This window comes from Equus przewalskii, chromosome 30 (genome assembly GCF_037783145.1).
Source record: "Equus przewalskii isolate Varuska chromosome 30, EquPr2, whole genome shotgun sequence".
NCBI lineage: Eukaryota > Metazoa > Chordata > Mammalia > Perissodactyla > Equidae > Equus > Equus przewalskii.
In genome coordinates, this window is record NC_091860.1 from 26,960,199 (window position 1) to 26,986,483 (window position 26,285).

Consider the following 26,285-nt stretch of genomic DNA (forward strand, 5'->3'; position numbering starts at 1 on the left):
TCTCTATCCCCTGTCCTCACCCCAGTTCCCAGCACACTGCAGGCACTCAACATTTGTTGAAGAGTTGACTTTTCCACTAATTGACTAAATGGCTTTCGAAAATTGCTTGTTCCCACTGAAGTCAAAGCCTCTGGTGGCCCCATCTACCTGTAAGGAGGGTCACACTAAATAAATGGTAGAATCCTAGAGGGTCTAAAATTCAGTTGGTCTGTGTGACAGCTAGTTAATTTTATGTGTCAACTTGACTGGCCTAAGGGATGCCCAGGCAGCTGATAAAACATTATTTCTGTGTCTATCTGTGAGGGTGCTTCGGGAAGAGATTAGAATTTGAATGGGGGGACTGCATAAAGAAGATTGCCCTCACCAAGGTGGGTGGCATCATCCAATCTGTCCTTGGCCTGAACAGAACAAAGCGGCAGAGGAAGGGCGAATTCACTGTCTCTGCCTGACTGCTTGAGCTGGAACATTGGTCTTCTGCCCTCGGACTGGGACTTACATTATCAGTGCCCCTGGTCCTCAGGCCTTCAGACTCCAACTGGAATTTACACCATCAGCACTCTGGTTCTCAGGCTGAGCAGATGCCCGGTGTGGGTTGGCATCATTCAATCTGCTGAGGGCCTGAATAGAACAGAAAAGCTGAGGAAGGGCAAATCTGCTCTTTGCTTGAGCTGGGACATCCATCTTCTCCCACCCCTGGGACATCAGTGCTCCTGGTTCTTGGGACTTCAAACTCAGATGGAATTGCACCACCGGCGGTCTCCAGTTTGTAGACAGCAGATCATGGGACTTCTCAGCCTCCATAAACATGTGAGCCAATTCCTATAATAAATCTCCTCTTATGTATATTGTCAACCAATTATGAGGTAAACTCTGATAGACTTAAACAAAAAGATGTTTATTTGTGATTTGTGAGGACCGCACCCCGGGACCTCAGATTCAAGTAGCTCTTGAATTGTGTTTCCACCGTGGAAGGTTTTATCGTTGTAGCTAACAAGGACAAAGGAAAAACATGGAAGGAACTGTCCTTTAACAAATTCCAGGCACAAGGAAATGGTTGGGATGAGGGGCAGTTGAAACAAACTGTTAAAACTTAGGAATGTAGAAGACGACTTTGACGGGAGTGAGGTCTCTGTCCCAATCTTATCCTTCTTGAGAAGACTTGCGGATGCACCTCTGGCATCTAATGAGTTCTAGGGTTCATCCTGAAGGAAGAATTTGTTCCTCTCCTCTTCATGTCTGCCTAGTTCGATTTTAGTGCCTTAACGTGAGAGACCCTGTCTTTTCTCACTTCCGCAATATCTGTATATATCCTATTGGTTCTGTTCTCTGGAGAATCCTGACCAATGCAATTTGTTTCCTTCCTACATCTTGTTCCAGGGCAACTTACGAGTTACTCGTCTTGCAATATGTGTGTTTCTCCCAAGTCCCTCTTGAAAAAAATGATCAGTCTCCTATTAGGTTTGCATAGTTCCTAAGTTATCTCCCTTTCCTGGGAATGTCCTGTGGTCGCTGCTTTCAAAGCGAACCCTTCATCCTTGGAGAGTTGCTCATCCATTTATCCATCACCCACGCACGATTACCAAGTGCCCAGTGTGGGCCAGGCACAGGTGCCACACACTGAGGGCAGGAGTGAGGGAGGCTCAGGTATAAATGTCCTCAGATGTAAAGGGTCTCAGATCAGAGCCCAACCCTCCCCACCTGCGGATCACAAAACCGCTGATTCTCACACTGTTTTGTCTTCACTGGGGCTGCCCCTAGAACAGAGTCATGTCTTGCCTAACAACGGGGATACATTCTAAGAAATGTGTCGTTAGGCGATTTTGTCATTGTGTAGACATCATAGAATGTACTTAGACAAATCTAGATGGTATAGCCTGCTACACACCTAGCCCATATGGTACTAATCTTGTGGGACCACCGTCCATACACGTGGTCCATCTTGACTGAAAGGTTGTAATGCAGGGCATGACTGTAAAGGCAGGTTCCCTCTGGCTTCCAGAGTACTTGGAAAGTGCTCTTCCAGCTAAAGCCTGAAAATTTTTCCTTAAGGCCTCGATCCCTTCCAGAATGTGAATGCGCACGGAGAGCTTTCGCCTGGCTTACGCTAAATGAAAGAAGGATAAAGATGGACAGCAGGTTAGCGGAAGCGGGCAGGGCCCATTGTACTCTTCCTTTCGTCTGATGTCATCAGCACAAAAGCCCAGGGAGAAGCACACAGGAAATCGGCCCTGAATCCGCAGGCCCCTAGCTTAGTGTCCCAGCCCCCAGGACCTCGCCGCCCCTCCTCTCTCTGCCGCCTGCCTCCTGGCCCCTGCGATTTCACGGTTAAATGCAGTCACTGCACATCTGGCTTCATATGGCTTCCCAGCCGAGGATATAATGGACTTGCAGCACCTTTGGGTCATGATTCCAAATGGGCCAAAGAGGGAATCTGACTGAGTGCCTAGATAGGGTCAGGGGCCCATCCTGGTCCAGTCAGTTCTTGGAGGGAACAGAGGCTGTGAGGGGGGCGGGTCCACATGCATGGTGGCGGGGAGGGGAGGAGAGTGTGCGGAGTCCTGAAGGTGTCTACTCCATCAGCAGAGCTTTTGGGTTCTGACCTGGCATTTGTGGGATGTGGGGTTGGCGTGCAAGAGAGCTGGGCATCTCTATCTAATTTGTTAGGGGTTTGGATTTTGATTTAACTTGCTTTGATTCTCTTGATGTTATATTTTTCTTATTCATCTCAAGGCCTGCTACACAGATAGGTTAGCAATGTTTTGAATGGCTGGAATGGTTTGAAAAAGATGTCTACCTGGGGATCAGCAAAGCCTTTTCTAAGCCGTTCCACCCCATTCCCTTCAATTTAATCCATAAGGAACTAGTATTGGCTCTAGTCATCAGCTGACATTTATTACGCCCAATCCAGGCCCTGTGAGGAATACAGTTCAGAAAGTGTGGCGCTCACTTCAAGGTGCTTTAAACCATGTGAAGAAACATGTTAACACTAGCATGCAGTGAGGGGGTCCACTGGGACCCCAAAGTCACCACCTCCCACAGCTAGCTCAGGCTGCTGGCCTCACCCCTGGATGCACATGGCCTGGGCAGGGAGGGTCCCCTGATAAAAACTGAAAAGTGATGGGAAGAGGGTGCCCTCAGTGTCCAGGGGTCATTGGTTTGTCTGCTCAGGAGCACTCTCCGGCCTCTTCGGGTATCTGTTACCTGGCTCTGGTCCTCCCCTGCTCAAGACGAATGGTTTAAATGGGCACTGTGAGTGTTTTATAAATGCGGGTTCTACCTCGGTCTGGAGGGGGCCTGACCCACACTAGGCCAACAGAGCCTTTTCCAGCATCTGCTGTTGGGGGGCAGACATAGGATGAAGCCTGGTTTCTCTGTGGGGTGAGCGGCTCCTTGGCACAAGGCCAACGTGAGGCCAGCGTGGAGCGGGAGTCTCCAGTGGAACCCCCGATCCAGCGGGTTCCTGGGCTGCTCTACTGCTGCTCCACTAATGGCTTGGCTACAGGAGCCAAGTGAGGTTTCTGCCCCGGGCTGGGGTGGAGATGGCACTCAGCGGGCAGGTGGCCCATTAGGGAGTGTCTTGGTGTCAACTCTGTGGAAGGGAGGAAGGGCTTGGGTGGAGGGTGAAACCACGCTGCCGTGCAGACGCAAGGACAGCCTTGGCCAGCCCCTGGGAGCCCTGGAGAGCTGGAGCAGGGTTGAGAGGGCGGGTCTTTGTGCCCTCCAAGGACCGCTCACTGGATATGGGCCTGGGAAGGGCATGGCCTTGGACAAGGTGGCTCTCTAAAGCTGATGCAGTCCCTCAAGGGGCCGACAGCCCAGGGGCTGCCATGGCAGCCCCAGCATTTTGGGTAGTGAATCATTCATTCATGAAGGGGGATCTTGGCGATGCCTCATAACATCCGCCCACTTCTCCTTTTCCTAAGATATTTTGAATCACGTTTTGGTCACAGAAGAGTCCTGACCTTTTGCAGGGAAGATTGTTCCTTCTGGCTGGAAATTTTCATGGTGTTTCACGCCAGCACTCATGGAAAAGCATTAGGTAACCTCAAGGAAAAGAAGCACTCTGAAAGGAAAGGAGGAAAAAGCCAAGTTGTGGGAAAGAGCAGATACAGCTTGAGCTGATGTTTGCACAGCCCTGGCTTTGAATGAGGGGGCTCTTGATGCAGACAACTCCTGACTTTGACATAAGGAGGTTAGAAAGGCCTGGTTTATAAGTGGTACAAGGTCAACTTTTAATTAAATATGTTAATCATTGATCTAAGGGGCCAGAAAACTGTAAAAAATATTTTTTTCCCTTAATGTCTTCCTTTTTCTATGATCTGGAACATGTTTATCGTCTTCTGATCTACCCATGTCTCAAAACTATTAATTCTGGAAGCAGGCCTTGAAGGACACCTTCCCCCGCATCTGCCAGTCCCTGAGCGATGTCTGCAGCCTCACCCGGCAGGTCACTCTCCCAGGTGTCCTCTGTGCTGTTCCCCTGGTCGATGTCCCTGCATGTGTCCACGAAGTCCACATCCCCCATGTCTTCTGATGTTTTCTTGTTTGTCTCTATAGGTGTCAAAGTTCCATTCGACTCTTTGGCATACTTCTCGATTTCATTAGCTTCATGAAAGAAATGTTCTTCTCCTTGGCTTCTTTCTAATGATCAAGATCTGGGTGCACTTTTGAAGGTGTCCCCATTCCCTTGTCCATCTCACCCAGTATCTACTGGTTGGCAAACCAAAAGGTCCTTCCATGAGCGGTTTCCTATTCTTCTCCAAGGTTAATATTCCCCAAATTTGCTTGGTGTCCCCTCTCAAATCAAAGCTAACCTCCTCACGACAAATTTCTTCTCATTAATGCCACTCTCAGCTTTGTCCCAGGGTGAGGGAGATAATATTATTGTTGTCACAAATTCCGTTTCAATAGGAGAGCTCTTCCAAATCAAATCTCTAGACCACCCCCCACACTAGCCTGGCCTGCATCATCACCCAGCTGGGCTCTTTCTCTCCTCTCCTCTCCTCCAGCCTTCTCTGCGACCCTCGCCTAGACACACGGCCCACGGGGAAACCTCTCTTATGTGAACTCAGAGTGCTTGGCCGTCCCTTGATTTATCACCATCAGGTGTGACCTTGTATTGTGGTTTAACTTTCCAAGGGTACGTGTCTACAGCCTAACTAGGTCAGAAACTGTTGTGACTACAGAGAAACTTGTAGATTATGTGGCCCAGTCTTCTCAGTTTTAGAGATGAAGTTAACCAAGACCCAGAATGAGTAGGTGCACACATTTAATGCCATAATTTAAAAGGACGAGGCCAGGACTCCTGAAGCCTAGGCTAGTGCTCCGTATTAGTTTTCTAGGGCTGCTGTAACAAGTGACCACAATCTGGGGGGCTTAAAACGACAGACATTTGTTCTCTCACAGTTCTGGAGGCCAGAAGTCTAAGATCAAGGGCCGTGCTTCCTCCAAAGGCTCTTGCCCCTCCCAGCTTCTGGGGGCCCCAGTGTTCCTTGGCTTGCGTCACTGCGGTCTCTGCCTGCATGGTCACGTGCCTTCTCCTCTTCTCTCTGTCTCTCTTCTCTCTCTTATAAGGACTTATCATTGGATTCAGGGCCCACCCGGATGCTCCAGGATGATCTCATCTCCAGATCTTTAACTTAATTATACCTGCAAAAACCCTTTTTGCAAATAAGGTCACAATCCCAGTTTCCAGGGCTTAGGACATGGGGCTTTTTGGGGACATCATTCAATCCACTCCGTGCTCCTTGGGGAAAATCTCTTGTCCTGCCATTCATGTAGTGCTCTGCCAATAAGGTGCAAGTTAATGTTTTATGTAGGTGCTTACACTGAGTGTCTCCAAGCTGTTTTCTACCTTCTATCCTAGGAAAGGTTCTGAATATTTACTATAACTTAAAAAACAAATAGTGTGGTTACACTATAGAATGCTGTGCAACTGTAAAAAAGAACGAGTTAGGTCTATATGTGCAGAAACAAAATAATGTGTAAAATATATTAAGTGAAAAAAGGAAGGAGCAGAATAATGTTAAGGATGCTGCTATTTATATTACCATGCATACAGACACACACACACACACACACACACGTGAGTTTATACGTGAAAGATTTCTGGAAGGACACACGCTGTTAACAGTGGGGTCTGGAGGTCTGGGGTAGAAGGAATACATGCTACTTTCCATTGTATACTCCAGTACTATTTGACTTTTTTAACTATGTGTATTATTTTAAAAGAAAAAATTAATGAAAATATATAGTATTGGCTTTTTAAGGGTAAAATTTGCAGTGGAAGTTTTCTAACTGTAGAAATGTTAGGCTCTAAGGTCAAGAGCCCACATCAGAGGACTTCTCTGCTGCTGCCAGCCAGGCCAAGCCACAGAGTTAATTGAGGTTACTTTCATGTATCGAATGAAGGAAGGAGAAGGTTCTTGTTCAACACGGGACACCCAGGGACTTCCCACCAAAGGACATGTGTCAAGTCACCCCAATATGCAAATAAAGCTGTGGGCCAAGATGCTAACCTTCAGAGCAGTTCCCCGGAGGCCCTGGGATGGGCAGAATGAAGGACCACACACAGCATGGCACGGCCCTCAAATCCACATCCTAGGTCACTTTCACTGTACACCTTGAGGGTTCTTTTGGTCCTGGGGGAGCAAAACCCCTGGAGAGATAATAGAGTCCCGAGAAACCTACCATTTGATAGAGCCAAGAGGACAGAGCGAGAGGGAGGCAGAGAAGTTCGTGGCGCATTCCAGAGGGGTGGAAACAATTATGTCAGGTTTCCAACAACACACACAGGAAGATTCCACCTTCTCATGTCAGTCGTTCGGAAAAGTGTCAAAGGTGCTATGGGAGGGAAGGTCTAAGAAAGGGGGTGAAAGAAGGCAAGAAAAATCGGAGAGCAGAAAGAGAAAGTGTGGGGATGAGGTGAAGAGTGAGCCCAGGGTATGTGCTTCTATAATCCAGGGCAAGCCAGCGGCCCGCCGACCCATCTTCCAAACCCCTAGCCATGTGCCCCCTCCAGGGACTGCTGCTTAAATGCTCACGTGGAAAAGAAAGTGTTATTTAATGAACAGTAAAAAAAAAAAAAGAAGCGCCAGCCATCAGGGATACAAATGTCCCCACACATCTGTAACTTGCATTTTGTTTGTTTGCTTGCTGTGCTGACAGCAGGGTAGTAAGGGAAGTGCAGAGCCGGCTGGGCCAAGCCGGTCAGCTCAGTCCCCCTGAGAACAAAGATGAAGCTCAGAGTGTTGAGTGTCTCTCTGAAGTCAGGGGCCTGGAAGTCGAAGGAATTGTCTGGGTCTAAATTAAAATCTTCAAAGCATAAAGCAGGGCCTACATAAAGCATGTAATGTTGACAGGACCCCACCAGAAGAGAAAATTAGTTTAATTCACTGAGAGATGATGGTTGCTGGTACAAGCTGTTTAAACCTTCTTAGCATAGGTTTCCTCATCCATAAATTGGGGAGACTCAGTGGGGTCTCTAAAGTCTTTTCCAGTCTATCCCAGAATCCAGGGGCTCCCCACTGTCTGAAGATGAGGGGCGGAGAGGTGAAGTAGGGCAGCAATTCTCTGAAACAGCACCAGGAGACTGAAAGCCTTAGGTCAAAACGGAAACAAAACAACACGACGGGAAGCTCCTGGGAATGTGAGAAACGGCGGGAATAAGACGGCCACCGCTCAGGTCCACAGACCAACACAGCTGCTTCCAGGTACTGACTCCCACCAGTGCCTGTTTGGAAGTTGTTTCCATTTCCACGGAAGAGGAAAGGTCCTGTGGTTTCCAGATGTTCACTGAGTATCCCTCTGTGGCCCCAGAAAACCAGAGGAACCAGCGGGGCTGTTCCAGACCCAGCACTGCCACGATGCCCACGGCCAGGGCAGGCACCAGGAGCCGGCAGTGCGTGTGCGAGAAGGGAGGCCCCGGCCGCGTCTGCCACTTCCTACCTCGTCTTCTAGGAAGATATTCATTCTCCCTCCATCTCAGTTTTCACATCAGCCAAGCGCTGTTTGGATTCCTTTTATTTTTATAAAGTCAAAATGCTGTATTCTGTTTTCTTAGAATGACATTCTATCTCAAAGCAGTTTTTTTTTTTTGAACTTTTGATTGATTTTTTTTTAGAGCAGTAGCAGGTTCACAACAAGATTGAGTGGAAGGTACAGAGAGGTCCCATGTGTCCCCTGCCTCCCCTACTATCAGCATCCTGCACGGAGTCCCATTTGTCCAGATGTGAGTGCCTTTTCTCTCTCTGCCTGGCATGCCAGAGTCAGGGCCTTTCTGACTCCACCTTTCCACACTCCTGTCTTTTGTTGGGTGGAGGGGGCAGTGGCAGGAGGGGCTACAGGACCCCCCTGCTCCTCGCACATACCTTCAACCACTTCTCCTGTTCTCACCCCAGCCTGGCCTTGGAGGGACCCGTTCCCTGAACTCCTGGTCTTTTCTGGGGTCCTCGAGCTTGAATGTTTGCTGCTTAATGCCTTACCTCTGTGCAGGCCCTCAAGTTTCGGCCCTCTCCGCTCTGTTAGGTCAGTGAGATTTAACCATCTGCTTCTTATATTTGGGAATTTCCATCAACTTATTTCATCCGCTGAGCTCCTTTTCTACTCTCTTTGAAGTCATGGGTTTACGTCCTTTTATATTCTTTGAATGCCGTCTTAGCAGACTTTGAGGAGAGCATCAAGTTAAAGGCATGTGTTCAATCCTTTTAATGTCATCTCGGGTTTGATCTTTTATTTTATTATTGTTCCCTCTCCCCACATGCACCCCCTTTAATGAACAAATGCCGTTACAATTACTTCCACTCAGGTTTTTAAACATAAGTATATTTTGGACAATGTATAACATGCACGCATTTAAAAATTTTACAGTCAGTATTTTACTAGAAATCTCATTCTGTTTTGCACTTGTTTTTTTCTTTTTTTTTAAAGATTTTATTTTTTTCCTTTTTCTCCCCGAAGCCCCCCAGTACATAGTTGTATATTCTTCGTTGTGGGTCCTTCTAGTTGTGGCATGTGGGATGCTGCCTCAGCGTGGTCTGATGAGCAGTGCCATGTCCGCGCCCAGGATTCGAACCAACGAAACACTGGGCCGCCTGCAGCAGAGCGAGTGAACTTAACCACTTGGCCACAGGGCCAGCCCCTGACTTGTGCTTGTTTTAACAACTATTTCCAGCTTCCTCTCCTTTGCTATGTTGTAGTTGAGTCCTTCTCATTGTTGCACGAGGTTACCTACAATTCTTAGCTGCCGTAAATTACAATTTGGTGAACATTTTAGCGCATCTTCTTACCCACCAGAAAATTTCTTTTTGATACGTACTCAAGAATAGAGAGCTGGGACATAAGATTTACACGTGTTAAAGTTATTAACTTTAACTTCAGATTTCCCCCGAAACAACTGTGGCAGTGAAAACTTCTCAGAGCTTTTACCATCTTAACATCAAGGGTGGTTATAATAGGCAGCATTTCTCAAACTTATATAACCATGGACCTCTTTCCTTGAGAAGCATTTTGAGCATTCAGTGTCTCACAGAATATTCTGGAAGATCCTGACGAGATTACACAGGACTGGAAGAGCAGCACGCTGTTTTGGGAATGGGGAGATTCGTACCTATAAATTTAGCCTATTTTCAAACTGAGAGTAATTGTCTATAACCTTGATTACATAATGAAGCCTTATTTGCCAGCTAACCCAATAGCTTATTTTTCTGTTATCTGAGAAAAGACGAGATGTTCTTCCTAATCCTTTGTTATTTATTTCTGGTAGGAGTCAAGACTAACCTTGGCGTTTTTTCCCGGGACCATGGGCAACTGAGACACAGTGGTCATAATTGTGTCTATTCCAGTAAAACACGGGCATCTGTTCTCGAATTGCTGGTCAGAACATCGGGACTAACATTCGGTTCTGACAGGCAGATCACCACATAGTGGTATAAAGAAGAAAATTAGATTTAAAAACTTTAAAATTAAAAACAGTAATTAGATATCAAAGGTAAAATCACTTTGAAAATAAAAAAAAGGGCTAATCCAAAGTAGGACCATACTACTGTAACCGTTAAATCAATATGGAATCAAAATGGAACCTCTGTGTAGACAGGACCCAATCTACTTAGCTCACAAAGGCCTCGCCCAGCACCTGGCACAGAGGAGACACGTTACATCATTCTGGAGGAAATACATGAGAAAATATCAGATATTGTTATTTCCAAAGCCTTATAGTGGAAGATTTGGGGTTAAAATCTTAAAGGCATATAGATATAAATATATCTCTGAGAAAATTTTCTCCTAAACCACCTATGGCTATAGTACACAGAGGTGGGCTAGAACACCTCGCTTCTAGGGGTAAGGAAACGTAATAGATACCAACTAGAATATCTGTTCATCCCTCTTCTCTGGGAGCTGGACACCCCTCCCTCAGGTGTGGACTCCTGGCAGCCTTACTTTGGCCACATGACACTCTGCCCTGGCTGTAGTTAACTGGATCAAGTTAGACACAGAACCCAAGCTGAGCCAATCAGACTCTCTGCAAATTTGATATTGAATTATGAAAATCTAGACAATCTAGTCCAGTGATTCTCACCCAAGGTGATTTTTGCCCCCTGGGGACATTGGCAGTGTCTGGAGACATTTTGATCGTCACAACTGGGGTGGGGTTGGGTGATACTGGCATCTAGTGGGTAAAGGCCAGGGATACTGCTAAACATCCTACAATACTCAGGACAGCCCCCATCACAAAGAATTATCTGGCCTAAAATGTCAACAGTGTGAGGCTGAGAAACCTTGCTCCGGTGTGAGCACCTGAACAGACATCTTGTAACTAGGCTGACAGGGACTGCCAGCCATTGTCCACCCTCCACATTCCAGGGAAGCAAAGTCAACCTGTAGAGAGAGAAAATAACGAAGAAGTCGTACGTAGAGGAGGGGAGGTTAGAGACAAGAGTTTCCCAATTCTTGATTCCAGGTCCTTCCAGAGACCTGACTACCTTTTCTAATATATCCTCATTTTATACTTAAGATAGCTTGACATGGTCTTTGTTACTTGAAACCAAAGTAACTTAAATTAATATAAGAAACATTCAAGTGAATGATTCTAAAGTGACCTAAAAAACATTAAGGCTTGGGCAGCTTAGAGATCATTCTAGTCTTCTAGGATGGAACAAATAAATAAAATGAAATAGTCAGTTGTCATCACTTTTCCATGACAGACATGCTCTTTTCCTACAACGTCTCTACAATTAGGTGCTAGAGTGAGCTGAAGCTTTTCGAAGGGCAAAGGAGTCTAGAACATGCCTGTGTTGTGCTTATGAGTCTTTTGGGAATCAGGACACTTGGTTCACCCGCTCTGCCACTACACCTGAGCCCCACCAAGTTCCACCAACTCCTAGTCATTATATACAAGGTACACTTGCTAATGATTTCTACTGTGCATCTTATTTTGTATTTCCATGTACATCATCAGTCGTGGTACTGATTTCATTTCTCCATATACAGGAATTCAATAAAAGTTGTGATCTAGGGTAAGCCAGTGAAATGGTCTTTGATACTCAGTTTCTTGCTGGAAATTATATTTTTCTTTATCTAAGTCTTAGGAATATTGTGAATTCATTGCTTTATCCATACATATGTTTTAAAAATTATTTAGGAGTCATCGATTCCACTGGGAACCCTTTCTCTGGAAGGTGGTGGATCCTCTCTCTGGAAAAATACACATGTCCACTATATTTTGCATACAAATCTGAGGGTTCACAGACCGCTTAGAGGCTATCATAATTATCCCCCAGATTATGAGCCCCTGCATTAAATATTTTAGTGCCTACTATGATCTAGATGGTAAGGAAAAAAAGATCAAAATGTAGAGGAGCACAGCTTGGTAAGACTAGAGCAGTGGACACCCAGTTACAACCCAGGTGACAGGTGCTAAGAGAAGGGCAATAGAGAGTGCTGTGGTAACCCAGAAGAGAGGAATTTAATCCAGGCTGGGAATTAAGGAAAGATTCCTAGAAGAAGTGATTTCTGCACTGAGAAGTCTAACAAGCAGGAGAAAGCAAGTTCAAGTAGAAGGATAGAGAAACACGTTCCAGACAGAGGGAAAAACGTCCAGAAGAGAAAGGGCATGGTGAGTTCATGGAATGCAAAAACTGTTTGGAGCAGCTGTGCTCATCATCTGTCTGTTGGCTCTCGGCTCCATTCCTGCTTTTTTTCTGTACTGCATGGGCTGAGTCAGCAAATCACACTCCCCAGGTCCCTCTGCCAACTGGCTTCTGGCGAGCATCTACCCATGGAAAGCATTCGTGGAAGACTGGAGAAGCCATGCTCCCCACGCTGTTGGTGGCATCTCCAGTCGTGGCAGCAGGAGCGGCCGGTTAGCGAGGACTTCTGGGCTTCAGCAGCAGTAGTGGCAGAGTGCCTGTGGCAGTGGCAGCAATGGCGGTGGGTCAGCCTGAGCAACACAACAGCCCCGAGTGTTGGGAAACACCATTTCCCCTCCTGCTCCAGCCTAGAGTTTCAGGCCATTCCTCACCTCTGGGTAACCTTATCTTTTTTATCCCTCCGGCCCTTTCAAGTTTTGAAACCAGTTACCCATATTATATTGCTTCTGTTAAAAATACCTAGAGTGGTTTCTGTTTTTCTGGCTGGACAATGACTAATACAGCAGTGAATCAGAAAACATGGTGAGAGGTGGAGGCAGGTTATGGTCAGAGATTTGGTTGACTAGGTAAATGAGGGCCAGATCATTCAAGCTCGTCTTAGGAAGTGACCAGGTGTTTGGACTTTATCCTGAGAGAAGTGGAGACCCATGAACATTTTAAAGACGTGATCAACTTGGTCCCTTTTGATTTTTATGAAGAACACTTGGGCTCTAATACAGAGAACAGGTTTGAGACCCCTAAACTGAAGGCCAGGTGTCCAATGAGGAAGCTTTTGCAATTATCGAGGAGGCAATCCGATGGTGGTCTGCACTAGGGTAGTAGCAGTGAGGCTTGAAGAGAACGGAGTGGAAGGATTTTTATGAGGTGAAAGAACTAGAATGTAATGGGGTATTGTGGCAGATTAAAGATGGCCACAGATTCATTGACACTCTTGCCGTTGATAGGTGGGTCCTGATAGCTTCTCCTTTTGAATTGGGGTGTGCTCTGTAACTGCTTTGACAAACAGAACATAGCGGAAGGGAAACTGTGCCAGTTTCTGGCCCAGGCCTTAAGAGACCTGCAGCTTCCATTTCTTGTTTCTTGGAAATCGTGCTCTTGGAATGTAACTACCATACTTTGAGGACTGCATGCCAAACGGAGAGGCCACACATACAGAGCTGCTCTGGTTGACGCCCCAGCCAGGCTCCCAGCCGACAGCCAGCATGAGGTGTCAGCTACATGAGTGCACCATTTTGGATGTCCAGTCCATTTGAGCCTACAGATGACCCCAGCGATTGACTATAGCTGTGTCACAGACCCAAGTAATTCCCATGCATCTGAGCCCATTCAGCCCACAGAACCATGAGAGATAATAATACATTTTCGTTTTAAGCATGTAGGCTTTTTTTAAGTCACTAAGTTTTGGGGTGGTTTGTTACACAGCAAAAACAAAAAACAGCAAAAAAACCACACCAACCTCCCCCCCTCCCCCGCCAAAAAAAAAAAAAAAAAACCAGGAATAGATGTGGAAGGAGAGAAAGAAGGCAGAACTAAGGATAATGTCTAGAATTCTGGTTTGGGCCCAGGGTGGAGCGAGTCACTGCTGAGATGGAGACAGGGAGCAGATGAACAGTTTGTAAGGGTGTGTGTGTGTGTGTGTGTGTGTGTGTGTAAATGATCTATCATAAACTAAGAAAGATATAGTTTTGGAACTTTATTAAATTTTTTCCTACATATCCTACTATGTTTTATCTTTAGCATTAGCTATCTAGGTTTTAAAAAGGTTTCTATTTTGTAGATCCCTATCTTTAAGACCCTCTAAAATATAATTTTAGTATCTTCTGCTGTAAGAAAAGCTGTGCTTCTCAAAAGTACCAAGAGGAACTGGTACCTGTTTCATCACATTTAGTTCTCGTTGATTTAGGGATCAACTCCAGGTCTCTTAGTCACTCCTCAAATATCTACTCCTCATCTGGCAGGTGCTCAGCCCTGCTCTGGGCATTAGGGGCACAGCTGTGCACAAGACAGGTAATATCCTTGCCCTCATGGAGTTTGCATTCTGATTGGCAGGCAGACAAAAAAACAAGTCAAGAAAATAATTACCAATTTGATAAAAAGCAATGAAAAAAATAAGAAGCAGGATGCTGATAGAGAATAAAAGTTGAGGGGAACCTGCTTTAGATAAGGTGGTCCGGGAAGATTCTTAAGCCGAAATGTAAGGAAGTGGAAAGAACTAGCCGTGAGAAGAGGTGCAGGAGGGGAAGTGGGGGTTGAAAGCTATGGGACCCACGAGGGGCCCTTGGGTGGTAAAAGCTCGACCAGATTCTAGGAACTGAAAGACTAGTGTGTTTAGAGTGTAGTGAGCAAGATGCAGTTGGAGAGAGATGAGAGGCTAGATTAAACAATACCTTTTAGGCCGTATCAAAGGATTTGCATTTTATTCTAAAAGTAAGAGAGAGGCAGAACCTTGGTCTGGTTCATGTCAGACAGGAGAGGAAAACTGGCGGAGATGTTGCAGTGGATCAGGACAGAGGTAGTGGCCTGGATTGAGAATCACTCTAAGTTTCTTTTCCTTGGACTCAGGCTCTTCCTTTGTAAAGCACAGGTGGAGACTTAGTAGAAACAGGTCAGTAAATAATTATTCCCAAGTGCCCGACTATCATAAGACTCCCATGGGTCTCTTGCTCTAGAGAAAGGTATGAAATATTTTCAAGATTCATGGTGTTTTCCGCTCCTCTACACCAACCACCCACTTCCTCCAAACCCAAGGTTTCACTCTATCAGGAACTGCCATCTGTGGCCTTTGATACACTGAACCAATTAGTGGCTTTCAAGCCACTCCGCCATAAACAGTATTTGTTGTTTACCAAGTTCCTTGGTAACTGGAACAGGTGGGGTGGAGGAGCCAAGAGCAGACACACAATTTTGGATGGACTCTGTTGAAGACTAGTCCAGTGGGTTTCTTTTTCTTGTCCTTCTGCTGGGCCACGGGACTTGTACTGCCAACACAACTAAATTTCAGTGTAAAGGATCAGACTGAGGAGCCTTATTAGCCTTAAATTCAGTTCCCTTATCCAGTGCCTTTAAGTTTCTCAGCAGCTCCATCTGAAAATTGATGGAACGATCCTTCACTTAAAACAGTACCATAAATCAGCTGATAGACTTAAAAGTGCTTCAACATGCAGATGCAGACAACAAGTGAAAAAGCCTCTTTATTGTTATTACCAATTTTTAAAAAAGGGTCAATATTTCATGTCAGTTCAAAAAATGTAGGTAACCTATAAAAGCAGCCCCAGATAGATTCCTTGCTGCACAATGAAGACAGTGAGAACCAGGAAATGGACCCTCACCACACACACATTTATTTTGTACTTCCAGCTTCCAGAACTGTAAGAAATAATTGTTTATAAGCACATATATAGTGATTCCTGATTACTTGTAAAGTGGCAGCAGGACCTTTTTTTTTTTTAATTTAATTTAATTTTGTGTGTGTGTGTGTGTAAGGAAGATTGGCAACAGATTTGGCTTGAGGAAGACTGTCCCTGAGCTAACATCTGTGCCAATTTCCCTCTATTTTGTATGAGGGTCACCACCACAGCATGGCTTGATGAGTAGTGTGTAGGTCTGTGCCCAGGATCCAAACCTACAAAACCAGCTGCCCAAGTGGCTGTGTGGGAACTTAACCATATGCCACTGGGTTGGCCCAGACCTTCTTGAGGTATTATCTGCTTAGTCAACAGAAAAGTCAGTTACGCCACTGTTACATAATCTGTTCAGTAGTGTAGTAAACTTTGCACTTGATTTTTGTCTACTTATATAAATTCATTTGGGCACTAATATATATAGATCCAATCAAGGCTGTATGTAAATTTAAACTGCTTTCTTCTCCCCTCCTCCCAAAAGGTCCATTGTTCAATGTAACATACCTTCTTAAATGTCTCTTTATAGGGTGAAGAAACATTGTAAAACATGTTTTTGTTACATTCTTTCCCGAACCTGAACGATTTAAATACGAAGGAAGTTCTGTCCGCCAAGATTCGCTTTGACTAGCTCTTATCCAGCTATATTTGAGAGTAAATCTTGAAGGAAATACCAACTCTTTTGTCGGCTAAGTATGCAGACCTATCACAGGCGAAAACACACAGGTTTTCAACGCTTTTAGGAGGATCGCTTGTCTAGAAGGCCTCTCTATAAGGTCCACTCTCTGTGGCTGAGAACACAAGCCTCTGCTTACACCGGTCTCCTCGCCCAAAGCTGGAGATTTCAATGAGAATCCTAAAAAAAGGTGTGTGTGTGGGGGGGGGGGTTGGGGGGTAGCGGTAGAGGAGATGGAAGACAACAAGGTTCTTCTGCACGCGTGGCCTAAACCTATTCACAGACCGGTCAGCTACTATTTGTACAGCTCGTCTAAGCTGCAGCTCTCAGTAGGCGCAGACTTCCTTCTAGAGCCAAGGTGGCCTTCCTCTTTATTTATGCTAAGGGTTACTTTGAAAAAGGAGGTGGTTTTTTCTTCTTTCTTCTAAATTTCCTAAGGCCGCACATGGGGCAATGCACGAGCAAGGATGACACAGGGCGAGAAATGAGGTAAGACGTATGTGATTTCTGAACTCCCTAAAAGACGCTGGGTCCTTTTTCATCAGTAAAGGGAGGCAGGACAGAAAGCAGAACGGAGCAAGTTGCAAACGACAAGACCAGGCGCCGCCGCCGCGGGAGCGCTGGGGGCCGAGCCCGCCGTGGGCAGCAGCGGGGGTCCGGCCGCCAGACGCAATCTCCGGCCCCGCGGGCGGGACCCGGGGCGGCCGCCCGCGCTCCTCGCGCCCGCGCCCGCCTAGACCCTGCGCGGCCGGTTCCAGCCCACGTGGCCGCTGCAGGCTCAAAGTCCAAGGGCGGCGGCAGGGCGCGGGGCCCGGAACGCACCTCCGCTCCCGCACGGCGACGGGAGTAACGAGGCGGACAGCCGCTCTCCGGCCGCGGGCCCGCCCCCTCCCCAGCCCGCGAGGGTCAGCGCACGGCCGCCACCGCCCCCCACCACGGTGGCAAAGGGCCGGCTAGCGAAACGGAATCCATGAAGGGGCGTTCCGCCCTCTTCTCGCGAGAGGTGGGAACGGAAGAAGGGTGGGCGGGCGACGGAACGTGGCCAATGAGAGCGCGGGAAGGGCGTGATCGACGGCCCTCCAGGACTTCCCCTAGGCCCCGCCCCGGCTGCGGAGGCCCAGGTCGCCGCCCGCTCTCCCTCCCCTCCCTGCCCTCCCTCCCCTCCCTGCCCCGCTCTTCTCTTCCCGTCTGAGGTGGCGGCCGGCCTCCCTGCGCTCCAGCTCCGTCTGCCTCTCCTCCCGGCTTCCCTCTTCCCTCGGGCCCGAGACCGCCAGAGCGCTTCCCCGCCCCCTCAGGGTGGCCGCATAACCCCTGCCCCCAGAGTCCTGCGCCGTCTCCTCTGCGCCGCCGTCCTCGCCCTGCCCCGCCATGAATGAGGAGTACGACGTGATCGTGCTGGGCACCGGCCTGACGGTGCGTTCCGGGCGGCGGCGGCGCGGCCGGGGGCCCGGGAGGGCGTGGGGGCCGGCGGGGGTGGGCGGAGGGGAGGCCGGGGGTCGGCCCGCGCGCTTCGCTCGCGCCGCGTGAGGCGAGGCCCACCCGGCAGGCCGCGCCGGCCCCGGGCCTCGGCGTCGCCGCAGAGGTGTCCCGTGCCCGCAGCCCTCGGTGGCGGTTTCGGCTGGCGAGTTCCGGCGCGGGCGGGCGAGCGGGCGCGCGCGCGGGGGCGGGTCCCCGGGTGGGGTGGGGGGATCGTCTCTGAAAGTGGGAGGGAGGCCCAGGAGCTGCAAGACCAGTCGAGTAGGCGACTTGATGGATGGTGACGGCGAAACAAAAGTGGGGCGAAAAGGAGAGTTCCGCTGTGCTGCGGAAGGGAGCGTAAGAGCCCGGATCCGGGCATGGATGCTCCCCGCCGGCCTTCGGGTTGGTGGCCTCTCCGGATTGGAAACGGAAAAGCGCCAGGCAGGGTGGGGGAGGGGGAAGCCACGCTCAGTTGCATTTCCTACTTAGTCTGCAGCCGCCGGAGCCAGGCACACGGTTTTGTGACGAGTCGTTGGCTAGTCACTGTTTTGTAATTGTTCGAGTTCAGTTAACTCAAACTTTTTTTGGGAGAAAACTAGTTTTCTTATCCCCCTGCCCGCTCCAAATGAGAAGCATCATCCCTTTCCTTTTAAGCGCCCTCCCATCCCACTGATGGAGCATCTGGAGAACTGGAAATGAGTTTTCTCAAAACTTGCCTCTCAGATGCTTTCTCGCCTGGCCTTTGCCATCTTTTCCTTTTGTTTGGTCTGTCCCCTGAGTCCACTGTTTCATCTGGATGCTTTCGCCTGGGAATTGGACCGGTGATGGACTGCTAGAGGCCGAGTGCTCTGCTGCTATGCTCTCTTCAGGGAGTTAGATAAATCAGGGCCCACAGAAAGAGTGCAGTTGTAATGTGAAGGCAAGGTGTTTCTAACACCGTGCCAAATGTATTTTCCTGGATATTTGTCCGCTTAGAGACCTATAGATAATCTGCAAAATAATGCAGGTGGGTGTTGTATCTTGTAGCACTTCTCGTCGTCCTGTTTTAAGAAAATGAAGCCTATTCGTCTTGCAAAAGAATTCCATTCTCATTATTAGAATTTTTTTTTGAAATTTGAAATTCTGACTTCGGGCTGCTTTGTCTTAATAAGATGAACACTGTATCCTATATAATCTGATCGCAGAGTTCCGAGTCGTTTAATGTAAATCACTGCTTCAGAGTTATTGAAATGCATTGTAATCTTTCAGGATCAAATTAATATTTTTTTCGGGTAACACTCTAAGATAACTGTTTTCGATTTCTCTAGACAAGAGAAAACTTTCGAACTTCCATTTGGCTGATTTTTTAGGAAAAGGTGGTTAGGAACTAGAATGGCACTTTCCTCGCCTGTCATTTTTCAATTTGTAGTGATTTATGGTGATTGTGGGAGAATACTTATTTCTGAATGCTCCATTATGTTTGACCAGTCCAGAAATAGCCCTGTGCCTGGCTGGGAAATAGTATCAAATAGATGAGATTACTTACCTAGAAAGCTGTTTAGTCATTTAGAATGTGAGGTATTGGGTTGAATTTTTTTTTTGGTAGTGAGTTGGAAGATTGTTGGATGCCTAAATGAATAGGCCTACCCACTGCAGGGTTATTTTTTTAATTTTTAAAGTGCCTAATTTGGATTCTGAGCTGAGCTTAGTAGTTTGTGATGGATTTTGCTCATTGGAATGGGCACTGTTGCTGCCAGCATATTGTAAGAGCCAGTTAGTTCCACTGTTTTTCCACAGTTAGTGCTGGTCTTTCAGATTTGCTCCTGATTAGGTCAGTTGAGCTTGGACAAATGAGTGCAAATCCATCATCATGCAGGTTTCTACATGCCTAGTTCAGAAACATCACTTTGTATCAAAGATAACAGTGTCTTGTATAACAGCCAAGTTAAGATAATGCACTTTAAATTTTCATTAGGTGTTAATTAATTGGATTCATTTGGATTTTTGATGAGTGGGAGATGCATACCTAACTAGAAATCAGACCAGTTTCTGCTGTCATTTTATAGCTGTGATAACTTTAATCTCCATGAGTCTTCCTAGATTGTTTTGTGAGGTGTTCTTTGAGGGTTGTATCAATTCGGAACAATCACATTACTACCATCATGGATAGGAGTAGTGGTGATGGGATGGTTTTGATAAGGATAAATCTTGTACCCTCATTTTTAGTGACACAAGGACTTTGATTACTTAAATGCAGAGACCACCAAAGTTAAAAACCCTCAAATTAGAATTAACTTTATTTAGAGTGAACGTGTTTAATTTTCTTAGTTTTTGGTTTATAAATATTTAGTGCCTGAGATTTAAGAACCTAAAAACAGGCATATGCTATCAGTTATGGGTAGCAAATATCATGTGATGCCAGTGTGTCAGATAATTACAGTGGAATTAACTTGTTACTTTTAAAATAAAGTGGAAGGAAGTGTTGGAGTTTCTCTATGTTGCCTATTGTTGTCATTGTTTTGTATTGATTGTTACATCTAAAATAAGATCATATTAATCCACAAATATTGATAGTAACATTAATAAAGACAATTTGGTAAAAACTAGAGCAAAATCTCTGCTCTGTCTAGGAGAAATGGAATATTCCATATAATTGAATTTTCTAAGGAATTGAGGGTTATCCCTTTAAAGAACCACAGCTTTTAGGTAAAAGCCTTTACAAATGATACCACAATTTCTTTAACAAAGCAAGGAACACAGTTTACTTTAAGATTTTGCATCATGAGGGTTAATTATTGTGTTATGCTGTAACATCATGAAGCCACTGAGACCCAGTGAGCTTTGTAGGAACTTCAGCCCTCCTTACTAAATAGTCTCCGACTGCTTGGCTTCCCGAGTTCTACAGTCTCCTTTTCATCCCCTACGCCCTCTTACTTTGCTGTTAGGCTGGCCACTTTCACTTTCTTTCAGCATGTATAGATAACCTCTGGCCACCAGATTTGCTACTTCTAATTGACTTTGGGCTTGGCGATAAATTCGTGAGTCTTAGAAATAGTATGTAAAATAAGAGTAACTAACTCCACAGCTATTTGTGCTTCCCAGAGGTATTTGTTCTATTTAGTAATTCTAGTAAGGAGTTACGAATAGAAATGTATAGTTCAGTGATATTTAAGCAGATCGTTCTCAGCATTATACGTTTAAAAAATTGTTTTATATCCCAGACATACTTTTCCTCCTTTGTTTTTATTAAAATCTTGTGGTTTCAAAGAGGAGTTTTTGTAGCTGATTTAAAAATCTTGGGGGCCGGCCCCATGGCTGAGTGGTTAAGTTCATGCGCTCTGCTTTAGTGGTCCAGGGTTTCGGCAGTTCGGATCCTAGGTGTGGATCTAGCACTGCTTATCAAGCCATGTTGAGATGGTGTCCCACATAGCACAACCAGAGGGACCTACAGCTAGAATATACAACTGTGTACTGGGGGACGTTGGGGAGAAGATAAAAAAGAAAAAAATATTGGCAACAGATGTTCGCTCAGGTGCCAATCTTTAAAAGAAAAAAGTATTAAAAAGACAAAAAAATTAAAAAAAAATCTTGGACTGTCATTTAAATTGCCTCCTAGATTTGCTCCTTGAAAATCCTTCCAATACTATATTAGAGTTCTGTAGACACAGGACTGTTTTTTTTTTGGAAGATTAGCCCTGAGCTGACATCTGCCTCCAATCCTGCTCTTTTTGCTGAGGAAGATTGGCCCTGAGCTAACGTCTGTGCCCATCTTCCTCTACTCTATATGTGGGACGCCTGCCACAGCATGGCTTGGTAAGTGGTGTGTTAGATCCACGTCCTGGATCGAACCAGTGAATCTGGGGCCACCGATGCGGAGCGCACAAACTTAACTGCTGCACCGCCTGGCCGGACCTCTCTTTTAACTTTTAATGAGGTGCATTAGAGGGGCAGAGACGTTTTCCTACTCACATTTTTGTGTGCATTTGCTTCCTGTTAGTTTTTTTTTCCCCCTCATAACAGAACTTAAAAATACGGAAGGATTTAGAGTTTTAATGGGTGTTTAGTTTGGTCACTTGGAAGTTAAATCAGAATGTTAATGTACTCTGGCTCTACTCCCTTCCAAGCCTAAGTTGCTCTCTAAGTAGGACGCTGGGTGGGCATTAACTTTTGCAGGATACTAGGATACTATTTAGTCCCACTGGCCTTGTAAACACCATTTCGATTATATAGGAACGCCATTCAGGCCACTTCAGTACGTAAGAGGTGCTTCACGTAATGTGTTTAGGTGCTGTCCAAGTGAGTTGCTCTTTGCTTATTGCAGCTCTAGTGTTCTGTGTAGGGTGCTGAAGGGGAGTGAACTTCAGTATCACTGATAATGGTCCTTCCCCCATCCCCACACCCACCTATATAGACATTCTAGAACTTTGATGCAGCTGAACTTTAAACAGTTTTATCTGGTTACCTCCTTTTATGTCGCACATGAAATGCCAGAACTTGGATTCTGAGGATGGTTTTATAGTTTTAGTTATTTTGGGTGTGAGTCTGTGTATTCTTGTCCTGCTCAGGATATTTGTGGCTGAGTCAGAATTTAAATGTGGAGTACTCTTCATCTGTTAGATTTAAAAGTAATATGTTGGTTAATATTCATTAATATGTCTCCTGGTAAAAGTTATCAGTATTCTTGATGCATCTGATGAATGCACCAGGTTTTTAATTGCAAAAAAAGGAAATTCATTTCGAGTATTTTCTCTGACTTTAATGTGCTTTGCTTGTTATTCTGTATTCACCACATAGGTAGTTGTAGTAGATTTTAAGTTTAGTTGTTAATTTTGGAAGATATTAAAATTTTAGGATCATTAATGTACACCCTATGCCCAAGATGATTGATAAATTTTACAGTGAATTAATGACTTCATTCCATGTTGTAAAGCAAAATTGAAAGTATTACATTTGTGCTACTATGTGTTTTATTCTTTTGGTAATGTAAAAGCAACCTTTTATAGATGGGTTTAGAAGAATCAGTGGACCTGCAGATGTTTAATTGGCCTTTGTCATGTTTGCTCCAAGTGATGCCTGTAAAGGTAGTTAGCATCATCTCTGCGCTCTGCTGAGTCTTTATATGATTGGGCCCTTGATTAGGCCTCAGCCTTCTGTGCCTCTTGCGTTAGAGCCGCGGTCCAGTGAGCGGGTCATGCTTCCTTGAGGTGGAGTATGAAAAGTTATATATAGAAGCTATGCAACACTCAAAGCTGCTTGCTGTGATTTTGTTTCCAAAAGTTGAACCTTGTAGTCTACTTTTTGTCAGCTGGAAATGTAATTATTTGGTCTTCCTCTGTTTATGTCAAAACCTATTTTTGAGATAGTAAATGTTAATCCACTTTCATATAATATGTTGAACCATATATGTTAGTGTTTCTTTAGAATTTTTTTTTGAACAGGTGACTTGCTTTTGATAATATTAGGGTTGATGTTTGTAGTTGTAAAATACCTTCAGTTGTGTTTATCAAGACATCATTAAAGTGAAAAGGCAAGCCACAGAGTGGAAGAAGGTGTTTGCAATATGTGTAACCAATAAAGGATTTTTATACATCCAGAATGTATGAAGAACTTTTATATAGCAGTAAGAAAAAGACAAAGTCTGTTTTAAAAATGGACAGATAATTTGAATAGGCTCTTATCAAAAGAAGATAACTATAATTATCAGTAAACTATAAAAAAGTGCTCAACCTCATTAGTGGTCAGGAAATGCAAATTAAACCACATCCTAACAAGAATGACTAAAATTAAAAGGACAACAACACAAGTGTTGGGCAAGGATTTGAAACAACAGGAACTTTGTGCAGTGCTGACAAACGTGTCATTTGGTACAACTGTTTTGGAAAGCTCTTTGGCATTATTTCCTGAAGTTGAACATACTTGGACTCTTCTTGATATATGGCCAACAAATCAGACATAAAAGACAATGTTGAGAATGTTTATAGAGCATTATTTGTAATAGTCAAAAACTGGAAACTACCCAGATGTCGGTCAGTAGTAGGATGGATAAATACATTGTGGTATATCCGTGTGGTATATTCATTCAACAGAATCCTCTACAGCTTTGTTCCCCAGAGTGTGGTCCATGGATCAACCGCTTGTGCAACACCTTAGAGCTTACTAGAAATGCGGACGGTTAGGCTTCACCCCAGATATACCGGATCACAGTCTACATTTTAACATCCCCTGGTGATTCTTATGTTTAGTATTAAAGTTTGAGCAGCTCTGCTTTAGTTGTGGTTCTTGAAATTGGTCCTGGCCCAGCAGCATCACCTGGGAGCTGGTGAGAAATGCAAATTCTCGGGCCCCACCCCAGTCCTGCTGACTCAGAAACTCTGGGGCTGGGACCTGGCAGTCTATTTTAAACAAGCCATCCAAGTGATGTGGATGCAAACTGAATTTTGAGAATCTGTTTAGAATTTACATTTCTAACAAGTTCACAGGTGATACCAAAGCCGGAAGCACACTTTGAGATCCACTGCTTGCACGGTTAGCAAACCTTCTGTGAAGGTTCGGATAGTCAGTATTTTAGATTTTGCAGGCCAGGTCTCTGTCACAACTGCAGTTCTCTGGTACAGTGAAAACGGCCATGGACAATGTCTAAATGAGTGGGCATGGGTGTTTACCAGTAAAACTGTTTACAAAAATAACCTGCAGGCTGCATTTGGCCGGAGTACTTTAGGGACCCCTGCTCTACGGCAATGAGAGTAAGTAAATTCCGATTACACACAAAACATGGGTGAATCTTGTAAACATAATGTTGACTAAAAGGTGTATACAGAAAGTATATACTGCATGATTCCATTCAGTCAGAGTTCAAAAACAGGCAGAACAAACCTTTACTCTTAGAAGTTATGAGAGTGGCTGGGAGTGAGGGGCTGGCTATGACTAGAACAGGGCATGAGGTGGCCTTCTGGAGTGCTCACGATGCATGTTTCTTGATCCAAGTAGCAAATGATACACACTCCTGCAGTAAAGTTTGAATCCAATAGTAAGTAATTTAAAAAATACTGGGGCCGCTCCGTGGCTGAGTGGTTAAGTTGGCGCACTCCGCTTCAGCGGCCTGGGGCTTTGCCCGTTCAGATCCTGGGCGTGGACATGGCACCGCTCATCAGGCCATGCTGAGGCGGCGTCCCACATAGCACAACCAGAAGGGCCTGCAATTAGAATATACGACTATGTACTGGGGGGCTTTGGGGAGAAGAAGAAGAAAAAAAAGATTGGCAACAGATATTAGCTCTGGTGCCAGTCTTTTTAAAAAAAAACCTAAAATGAATAGATATATTTTGGAGGAAAATTTGAAATATGTATGAATTTTAAAAATAAAGGTTTCAAAGTCAGAATTTTAGAGGAATGAGATTATTTTCTGCTATCTAGGGTCTTTTGATAAATTCGTGAAGTACTAAGGATTTATGAAGATACATGGAATTTCCTTTGTCTTTTTTAAAAAATAAAGCTCTGATCACCAAAACCCTGGCATAATGGTTTTGAGTGAATGTGTATCCCATCTCTGTTTCTTCTCATTAATTCATTGATTGTATTCTTTCTTATTGCCCCTCCCCCACCCCATCTTGATTTGATATGTCTTAGTATATCCACGCTTTGTTTATCTTTTTCCTGGGAGTGGTCCTTTATAATCCTCTGTTGACTGTCACTTTATTAATGGTTTTCCTCAGTGCTTCCTGTAGGGCTCTGGTTCTCAAACCCTTTAGTCTCAGAATCTATTTACGCTCTTAAAAATTGAGGACGCAGAAGAGCTTTTGTTTATAATGGTTATATCTGTCAATATTTATCATATTAGAAATCAACACTGAGAAATTAAAAAAAAATTTTATTAATTCACTTAAAGATAACAATGATGAGCCCATTACGTGTTAATATGAATGACAGTTCTTTTGAGTGTAACTATTTTCCAAAACAAAAAAATGTGTGGGAAGAGTCATTTGTTTTACATTTTCTGCACATCTCTTGAATGTCTGGCTTACAAGATAGCTGGATTATCATATCTGTTTGTGTGTTCAGTCTTTTGTTATACATTGTCTTAGCTGAAGTATGTGAAGAAAATCAGGGGGCCAGCCCCGTGACAAAGTGGTTAAGTTCGTGCGCTCTGCTTTAGTGGCCCAGGGTTTCACTGGTTCGTATCCTGGACGCGGACCTAGCACCACTCACCAAGCCGTGCTGAGGTGGCATCCCACATATCACAACTAGAAGGACCTGCACCTGTGTACTGAGGAGCCTTTGGGAGGAAGAAGAAGAAAAGAAAAGAAAAGATTGGCAACACATGTTGGCTCAGCTGCCAATCGGAAAAAAATAAATTAGAAAAGAAAATCAGGCCTTATACAGATGTGTAGCTAGAAAAAGGAAGAGTATTTTAATAGTCTTTCAGATTGTTGTGGATATTCTTTGATTTCTACCAAAACACAGGTGTTTGGAAGATTGATTGCAATATGAAATCTGAAACCACATCAGTGAACATTTCACATTCTCTTACATTAAAATCCATTAATCTAGCTTGTGCTTTGAATTCCTCTTTTTATCTCCCTGCATGATTTTGTAACATCATTCATTGGTCATTTAGAACACAGTGCTTTA

The 26,285-nt window shown here is 45.0% G+C and overlaps 1 protein-coding gene across 3 annotated transcripts in view; it reads left to right on the forward strand.

The window, feature by feature from the left end:
- Positions 1-16,420: 16,420 nt before the first annotated feature.
- GDI2 (GDP dissociation inhibitor 2) overlaps positions 16,421-26,285 on the forward strand; it is a 31,835-nt gene continuing 21,970 nt past the window's right edge. Inside the window, exon 1 of one of the 3 annotated variants that reach the window (XM_070601946.1) lies at positions 16,421-16,709. Coding sequence is in view for 2 of the 3 variants with exons in the window: in XM_070601947.1 (XP_070458048.1) it covers positions 17,970-18,080 (111 nt within the window). In the remaining variant the exon portion in view is untranslated. Of the gene's footprint in view, positions 16,710-16,760; positions 17,634-17,756; positions 18,081-26,285 lie in introns of those variants that run through there. The other 2 variants (XM_070601945.1, XM_070601947.1) reach the window with 2 other exon arrangements.